The 10,006-nt window shown below is 37.0% G+C and overlaps 1 protein-coding gene across 1 annotated transcript; it reads left to right on the top strand.

Annotated features, from left to right (window-relative positions):
- Positions 2,030 to 2,567, top strand: LOC109227767 (inactive protein RESTRICTED TEV MOVEMENT 1-like). Its single transcript, XM_019392965.1, has 2 exons — positions 2,030 to 2,296; positions 2,355 to 2,567. The coding sequence occupies exons 1-2, from the start codon at positions 2,030 to 2,032 to the stop codon at positions 2,565 to 2,567; spliced, it is 480 nt and encodes a 159-aa protein (XP_019248510.1).

Genomic DNA, 10,006 nt, shown 5'->3' with positions numbered 1-10,006 from the left:
CCCCCCCCCCCCCCCATCATGGACCAGTTCTTTGGATGATAATCATGGTGTTGAAGTTTATTTGATTTGGTCTACACTAGGAGAGCATCAACAAACCAGTAGCAGGAATATTGATGAACTCCAATTCTACTTGCAAATTAAAGTCACCAGAACCCCACACAAAGGAATTTCTACCGCTGGGTTGGTGGATGAGCAACTCAAATCAATTTCCTGTTCTTTCGGCCATAGCTCGAGACGTGCTAAATGTGCCGATTTCAACAGTCGCATCAAAGAGCGCAATTAGCCAAGCAAGGCAGCAACTAGGAGATACTCGTCATTCACTGGGCAGCAACGCTTTGGAAATTCTAGTGTGCTTCAGAGATTGGATAAGATCCGAACAGAGAAATCAAGGGCGTGACGAGGTAGATGAAGCGGAGGACCAAGAAATTGGAGATATAATGATTTATGGTTCCGATTCAACCAATGACGAAAACCAAGAACCTCATGTTGACATGGATGAACTTGCAAAAATGATGCTTTTCTTATTTTTTTTGTAATTCTTGTAAACTTTTAATTTGCAAGTTCAAAAATAAAAAATAAAAAAAGAACTTGCAAATTAATTTGAATTATTATATATTATTTAATAAAAATATCAAATGAAAGCCTTCGGAGCTTGATCCTTACATATTGGCTATTGGTCTTATTAGATAATTTTCTTGTAACCACTTACTTTTTAGAATTCAAATTTCAAATTTGAAAGTTGAAACTTTAAACTTCCAAGTTTAATTCTAAGCCTTAAAAGTTTGCTAACACTTAAGTATCAATAACAGTGAATAAGAAAAATAAAATTTACTTAAAAAAAAAAAAAGATTAGCCCGCCCCGGTCCGGAACCGTTAATCCCGAACTAGGACGGGCCCAAAAAAGCCTGAAAATGTACAACCCGCTAACAGCCCGTTAACTCAGCCCGCTAACCAGCCCCAAAACGTTAAACGGACGAGCTGGTTTGTTTTGCGTTCAGCCCGCCCGTTAAACACCTTTACATCATATTTTACAAAATATTAATCGCCCTAAGCAGCAGTGGCGGAGCTACATTGAACAAAGGGGTGTCAAGCGACACCCCTTCGCCGAAAAATTACACTATATTGCTAGATAATTTTTTATTTTATTTTATGTATATTTGCTATATGTTGACTCCCTTTGACTTTTTGATGTATCTAATTATTTATATTTTGACACCCCTTGATGAACATTCTGGCTCTACCAAACAGCAGAGGTAAGAAAGAAACTTGGACCACGAATTCATATATAGTAGTCTAACAAATCTTATACTAGTTCAGTTGTACAGTTGAAATTTAATGTAGAAATTAAACTTGGGGTAGCATTACCTAATCGCCTATGTTGCAACTTAGTTACAAATGTGCTTGAATAATTAGAAATTATGTCTCAGTAATTACAATCCAATAAAAGCAAAAAAGAACAATATGAATACCACGTATAAAATGGTCGAATTTTGAACGGAGGAAATATGTGACTTAAGTTCTTAATGTATAAGCCCTACATGTGGCCTGTGGGTTTTGTAGACACAGAAATAAATTAAGCGAAATTCTATAGATTATTATCAATAATCAATTGATTAAATTCCAGTAATTTAATATAATTTGATTAGTACATATAATCTTAAAATTTGAGGAATTAAATAATTATTTATTGTTGAATTCGAAATCTAGTAAGGAGAACAATTACAAAACTTTAGTGACATAATTATCCTTTTAACGCAATTACAAAGAATTTCAGGTTAGAAAAGAATATGATAGGAAACTTTTATTACTAATTATATTAGAACTATGAGAAACGATCGATTACTTGTTTGGAAAGAAATATAAGACCTAATTCTTTTTTGGTAAGGATTTGACTAAAGGGAAAACGAACTCTATATATTAGAGTTTCTTCCAACGTCAAAAAACAACAATTCATAGAACTTAACATACTTTAAAAGAAAATCTTGATCTCTTCTGCTGTCTACTGTGTGTGATTTTCATAAGAGAGAATATGAATATGATTAAAGTTGGTCCAGTTGGAGGATATGGTGCAAGCAAACATTCAACAATTTGGAGTGAAAAGGGACGAGACCAAGTTGCCGGTTTTCGTATTACATACGGCAAACACTCAGTTTATTCACTTCAGTTCATGTACTATGAGAATGACAGATTAGTTTTATCAGACAGACATGGTGATTGTGATGATGATGAAAAAAGAAACTTCGTTCCCGTTGTTTTTGATTATCCATCAGAATATCTTACTTCGATAAGTTGTTCAGTGAAACACGGGCCATTATTAATGTTCATGACATCTATAAAATTTGGAACAAACAAAGGTTCCTATGGACCATGCATTTGGGCGCCCTTCAACTGATGGCAATGATATTGACTTCGACTTATCGATAGGAAATCGTCGTTTATTTGGTGGTTTTCATGGCAGTGAGAATTGCTATGGCGTTGGAAGTATTGGGGTCTATTTGAAGACAGAAAGCAATGATCAAGAAGGATCTTCAAGTAATAAAGCGTCGAAAAGGACGAAGAGCTATTAACTTATCAAAATGTCTTTATGATGTAGCTAAATTGTAGTATAATTGCTAAAAAGGATTTAAGTTGTATACATTAAAAATGTAATGATTTTTGCATCAGTAATGTAATTTAATCTATTGTAATAAATTACTTGTCATTATTATGGTATCAATTTCATACACCATTTTGCCTGTTTGCCACGACATATGCTCCGGCCATACTCCAAAACTACTTAAGACCAAAGAGAATACTTTGCAAATGAAACACCATTTAAGATCGTGATTTTGGTCGTTAAATAAATTAGTCTTTTAAAAAAAAAATTAAATCAATAATAGGGACACCTTATTGAAAACTGTGATTCAGTGGCCACCAAAATTAAATTGAAAGAGAGAAACTAAGAGTCAAATTCCTATTTCGAGGTTAAAGAGGTAAACTGAACGGCTCCAAGTAGTATATATAACTCCTATATATATGTAAAAAGATCTTCAAAATACTCAAATTTAGAAAGAAGATAGAATATGGATATGATCAAAGTTGGCCCAGTGGGAGGTTATGATGTTGGTGGAACCATTTGGGATGAAAAGGGACGAGACCAAGTTGGAGGGATTCTTGTTTCCTATAGCAAAGACGGAGTCGATTCACTTCAGTTCTTGTTCTATGAGAATGGAAACTTAGTTCAGTCAAACAAACATTGTATTCATCACAGCGAGAACTTCTGTGCAGTTATCTTTGATTATCCATCAGAGTTTCTTACTTCGATAAGTGATTCCTCCGAAAAAGTGAGTCAGGACATGAGCTCTACAATTTTGACATCTATAGTCAGTTTGGTGGTTTTCTTGGCAGCGAGAATTGCCATGGCATTGAGAGTATAGGGGTCTATGTGAAGACTATCACATCCTCCATGGCTCCATCACCCATTGAAAAATCCTCCAGTATAGGGTGAAAAGGAAGAAAAAGATTTACTCTAAGGTATTTTCACCATCTAAAAATTTCCAAATGATATATTCCGTTTTATTTTGCTACTATATGCATTATGCTTTTCTATCTTAAAAAGATAACGAAATTTTGAACAAGTTTAATTAAGAATATTTCCTGCACTTTCTTAGTAAATTTGCCTACTTTATTATGTCGATTATATATTATGTTAGACGGAAGGCAAAAACTGACTAGTGTTTTGTTTACTACTTTTACGTAATAAATCCATTGATTGGCGCTTGATTATTATGTAAGGATTATATTTTGGGTGTTATATGATAGTGAGGTAAATCACCCTCAATTTCCATTGTCAAATGTCATCTTCAATCTTTTAATTTAACCTTATTGTATTTTATAGTATTTAAAAGTTAAAACTTAAGCGTTTTAACTTTTATACATTGTGAGTATCGCTGCTGGATCATCAAACTATAAGTTACTATACATAATAAGTAGGGCAATTAGTAGAATGTATAAAAATACCACTATCCTACTGCCTGAAACAGAATAGACTGTACATGACAACAACAAAAGAAGAGAACTCCGGTATGCTGCTGAACAACTCAGAAGGTGAAGCTCACCGTGAGATCTCGATCAAGAATCAGGAATGCGCGCCGGAGGGGTAACTAGATGCACCTGCCTCACATCCTGTATAGTTAAGTACAAAGCGTAGTATGAATACATAAATAACATGTACCCAGCAAGTATCCAGTTTAACCTCGAAGAAGTAGTGACGAGGGGTCGACTTGACACTTACTAAGGTCAATAATCAATGATATTTAAGGTTTAATCTAAGCATGGATAATAGGGGTGGGGGCATAATAGCGACCAAACCAATAAAATCGGCCAAATCGTGAATTTTGGTTTTTCGGTTTCGGTTTCGGTTTAATCGGTTTTTCGCGGTGCACGATTTTAAAATTATTAATTTTCGGTATTTCGGTGCGGTTCACGGTTTTTGTATTTCGATTTTCGATTAAACCGAAAAACCGAAATTCAGGGGTATTACAATTTACAAACATTAAACATCTTTGATTTTTTTCTTTTTTACATCATGATTTGGATAGTCTGATACTAATACAGCTGGTAGGGTCCGGTGAAACTAGAGAGGAATTATCAATTTACAAACTATATTAAGTTTTATATACTGTTCAAAATGCTTTAATTATTAATTCTGTCCAATTACTTTGTTCATATTTATAATTTGGACAGCCAATGTTTGTCGTAGCAGTGCGATGTGAGTGTTGCTTGTGAAGATATTTGGCACATGTTTTCTATTTTAGATCAGGTTGTCTTCGTACTGTGTATTTATTCCTCATACTTTTAGTTCAGCGTTGCTCTTAATTCATCTATGTTTTCTGTTTCGTTAGTACAAGTGATTCTTGGGAAATTATATTTCTTAGTTGCGTTGTAAATGAAGTTGTGCGATCTTTAGATATATTATGTTGGCGTGTCAATGCTAAATTTTGTATTTTTGTCTGGCCAGCTTTTGTTTTAAACTGTTTAAAACCGAAAAAATAAATCAGAAATAACTGAACCGAACTTTAAAAAACCGCACCGAACCGTAAATACTTTAGTTTGATTTGGTTATTAATATTACAAAACCGAAAACCGATAAACCAAATCGTACTTTCATAATAACCGACCGAATGACCGACGCCCACCCCTAATGGATAGCATGAATATAATGACAGTCTCAGAACAAGAGAAACAATATGTCAATTTCAGTCATGTCATATAATAATTTGCATTTCAAAGCATTTAAACAGAGTAAATCATGGATGAATTTCATATAAATAACATGCGCACCGTACGGCCCGGTCTAACATAATGATAATTGTGCACTTCCAGAAGGTCGAATGGCGAGAACCATAGATGCATCTATTTCTACTGAGGCGATCGGCCCGATCCACAAATAGCAATTATTATCAAGAAGGCACACATTGCTCATTTATAGTCAAATTGATTCATACAAGATCACAAGTAAGTGCGTACATTTGTTTATATTTATTTACAATCTCTAACATGTCCTAAGTGATCTCAGTAGCAAGCAAGAACGTAAGCATTTGCATGTATGGTATGATACGGGTCCTAAACTATCCGGACAATTAGCATAATAGTAGTTATGCACGGACACTCGTCACACGTACATATGTAACCCCCACAGATAGTCACATATATTTATTTAATTCACCTAGGGGTTATTTCCCTCTTACGAGGATAGAGAGGAGACTCACCTTGCCCCAAAGCTTACTTCCAATTTCAAGAACGCGCTCAAACCCTCAATTTAGAGCCGAACGATCCAAAACTAATCAAACAGGTTAAGAACTAGTCAATACAAGCCGAATTCTAAAATTTTTTGAAGAAAGTTGTTACCCATAACCTAAGGATCAAGAATATATGATTTTTAGTCCATTCCATAACAAATTTCGTGGTTAGATCTTATTTTTATTAAAACCCTAGGTTTTCACCTAAACCCTTGATTTTTCCTAATTTTTACATGTTAATCTACTCAAAATCAATATATTTAACTCATATTGTGTAGAAATTACTTATCTCAAAGTACTAGGTGGAAAACCTCTTCCAAAAGCTCCAAAAGCCGCCTAAGAGGATGAAGTGAAATGAAATAATGGCCTAAATCCCGCATTAAAAGAACTGGATACATCCTTCTGATGTCGTATTTGCGACACCAGGTTCGCAAATGCGACAAAAGCCTCGCAAATGCGAAGCCTGGGCTTCAGCTGTTGGGATCGCAAGTGCGACCACAAAGTTGCAAATGCGACGTCTGCTGGTATTGACAATGCGGCAAAAGTGTCGCAAATGCGAACACTGCCTGCGTCGGGCTTCATCGCAATTGAGAAGCCATCTTCGCAAATGCGAGGTTCGCATTTGTGAACAATCTCTCGCATTTGCGTGACCTGCAACTAGTGCCAAGAACACCAGAAAATCTGGTGTGCTTTCAACTCCACCCACACGTCTGAAACTCACCCGAACCCTCAGGGCTCTACACCGAATACTCACACAAGTATAACAATATCGTACAAACTTGCTCGCACGATCGGAACACTGAAATAACATCAAAAACCACAAATTGGACGCCAAAATGCATGAATTTACTCATGAACTCCAAGAACTTCTAAAACACTTCCGCGCGTCCGATTCCTATCAAATCAACTCGGAATGACGCCACACTTTGTGTGAAAGTCTGAAAAGACATTACGGACCTACTCAACTTTCGGAACTAAAATCCGAACACGATATCAAATAGTCCACCCTCTGTCAAACTTTCCAAAAACTTCAAGTTCTAGCTTTTCATCAAATGACTCCGAGACGACCTACGGACCTCCGAATCCACTTTCGGACGCGCTCCTAAGTCCAGAATCATAATATGGAGCTATTCCTTGGCTCGGAATCCCAAACGGACGCCTAGAATGTTAAAATCCATTTCAACCCAAACTTATGAAATTTGCTCAAATCGCCATCATTCACTATTAGGCGCCGAAACACCCCCGGGTCATCCAAAACCCAATCCGAACATACGCCCAAGTCCGAAATCATCATGCAAACCTATTGGAATTGTCAAATCCCGATTCTGAGGTTGTTTACTCAAAATATTGACCGAAGTCAAACTTGGCCTTTTAAGCCAACCTTAAGGAACCAAGTGTTCTGATTTCAACCCAAACTCTTCCAAATCCCAAACCAACCATCCCCGCAAGTCATAAATCAGTAAAGGCAAGTACGGGAAGTATTATTTAGGGGAGCGGGATTCTAGAAAACAAAATGACCAGTTGGGTCGTTACATTCTCCACCTCTTAAACAAACGTTCGTCCTTGAACGGGTTTAGATTCATACCTGAAGTGCCAAATAAGTGTGGATATTTGCTCCGCATGTCCTCCTCAAACTCCCAGGTTATCTCCTCGATCGGTTTGCCCCTCTACTGGACCTTTACCGCAGAAATCCTCTTGGATATCAACTGGCGATTCTGTCTATCAACAATGGCAACTAGCTTCTCCTCATAACCCAAGATCTCATTTAGAAGAATGGTACTGAAGTCTAGAACATGAGACAAGTCGGCGTGACTCCGAAGCATAGACACGTGAAAAACTGGATGAACTCCCGATAAACTGGGGGGTAAAGCAAGCTCATAGGCAACCTCCCCAACTCGCCTCAACACCTCAAGTTGGCATATAAACCTGGGGCTCAACTTGCCCTTCTTCCCATACCTCATAATACCCTTCATCGGCGAGACTTTCAAGAGAACCTTCTCGCCGATCATGAATGAAACATCCCGCGTCTTCTGATCTGCATAACTCTTCTGTCTGGACTGAGCTGTGCGAAGTCTTTCCTGAATCAACTTTACCTTTTTCAAAGCATCTTTCACCAAATCTGTACCATACAACTTAGCTTCACCAGGCTCAAACTACCTGATAGGAGAACGATATCGCCGACCATATAAAGCCTCAAATGGAGCCATCTCGATGTTGGACTGATAGTTGTTGTTGTAAGCAAACTCGTCCAAAGGCAAGAACTGATCCCATTACCCTCCAAAGTCAATCACACACGCTCTAAGCATGTCCTCCAGAATCTGAACTGTCCGCTCCGGCTGCCCATCGGTCTGCGGGTGAAATGATGTGCTGAGCTCCACGCGGGTCCCTAACTCACTCTGAATGGCTCTCCGAAAATGGGAAGTGAACTGAGGGCCTCTATCTGATATGATGGAAACCGGCACACCATCCAACCGAACTATCTCCCGAATGTAGATCTGAGCCAACCTCTCTGAAGTATAAGTAGTCACAACCGGAATGAAGTGTGACGACTTGGTCAACCTGTCGACAATGACCCAAACCGCATTAAACTTCCGTAATGTCCGCGGCAACACAACTACGAAGTTTAATGCGCTCCCACTTCCACTTAGGTATAGGCATCTGCTGAAGTAGGCCACCTGGCCTCTAGTGCTCATACTTAACCTGCTGGCAATTCAAATACTTAGTCACATACTCAACTAGGGGTGTTCATGGTTCGGTTTGGATCGGTTTTTCCCTTAAAAGAAACCAAACCAAGTAAGTCGGTTTTTCAAATATTAGAACCAAACCAAACCAATTAAGTCGGTTTTTCTCTATTCGATTTATGTCGGGTTTTCGGCTTTTTCGGTTATTTATCGGTTTTTTCTTAAATATAAGACATACACTACCAAAACACATATTCCGGCGACCACATTTTCGATGTAACACTATCAAATCAATTGCCCTTTGAGAAATCTATTATTTACCAAGATATATTGATGATAATTGAATCAATAGTGATGGATAATTTAAGGACTCAATTAAAAATATATTATTTTTAACACAAAATGAATTCTTACACTAAGCAAAAGAAAACTACCAATCAAACTAGAATGTAAAGGTAAAGAACTAAATTAAAAGTGCAAACTATTAATATTTACCATAAATTTTTTGAAACTTTGTATAAAAATATGCATATATATATATATATATATATATATATATATATATATATATATATATATATATATAGGTGTAATAATAATAAATTTGAAATAGCTACTCCTATAGTCGGTTTGGTTCGGTTTATTTTCTATTAAATCCAAAACCAAACCAAATTTGTTCGATTTTTAATTCAAAACCAAAACCAAACCAAACCAAAAAGTATCGGTTTTTTTGGTCGGTTTGGTTTGGTTTTCAGTTTGGTTCAATTTTTCGGGTTTTAAAGAACACCCCTATACTCAACTATGTCTTTCTTCATCCGCCGCCACCAATAGTGCTGCCTCAGGTCACGATACATCTTCGTAGCACCTGGATGAATGGAATACCGTGAAATGTGTGCCTCCTATAGAATTCTCCGTTGGACTTTAAAGCATTGGGCTTTAAAGACTTTAAGGATTGGGCTTTAAAGTCTAAGAGTGTGAATTGGAAAATGGTGGGAAATAAAATGGAGGTAAATGAAAATTAGAATCAAGTGAGCTTTTGTCATGAACTTTGTACCACATTGGTGAAAGACAACTACACTTGTGTGTATAAATATAGGATCACTTCTTAGAGCTCTTAAAAGGAGTTGAAGAGAATGAACCCTCGCGCCGTCGTCGTCGCTCGCTCGGCTCAGCTTCGACTTTGGCTTTGGCTTTGGATTTTGATTTTGATTTGGATTTTGATTTGTCAAATGATCGATCGATAAGATTATTTTTTGGACAAAATTTATTTAATTAATTATTTAATAATTAATTAAATGCCAGTCAGTTCATTAACGGAATTAACTGGACTCCAAAAAATGTTGCCTTTGCTGAACGTTGTTTTCCCTCCTGAACAGACACTTTTTCCTGAACAGACATCACACCTCTTCCGATAATTGCCTATAAATTCTGAGGCATGGCTTCTTTTTCCACTCACTGAAAAATCGAGAATTTCCTTCTGAATACTGCATTCAACTTCGCAGTCTCTCTCTCTCTCTCAAAATTCGTAAGTGTGATTTTGCTCCG

Source organism: Nicotiana attenuata, chromosome 6 (genome assembly GCF_001879085.1).
Source record: "Nicotiana attenuata strain UT chromosome 6, NIATTr2, whole genome shotgun sequence".
Taxonomy (NCBI): domain Eukaryota; kingdom Viridiplantae; phylum Streptophyta; class Magnoliopsida; order Solanales; family Solanaceae; genus Nicotiana; species Nicotiana attenuata.
This window is presented reverse-complemented; position numbering and strand designations above follow the sequence as displayed.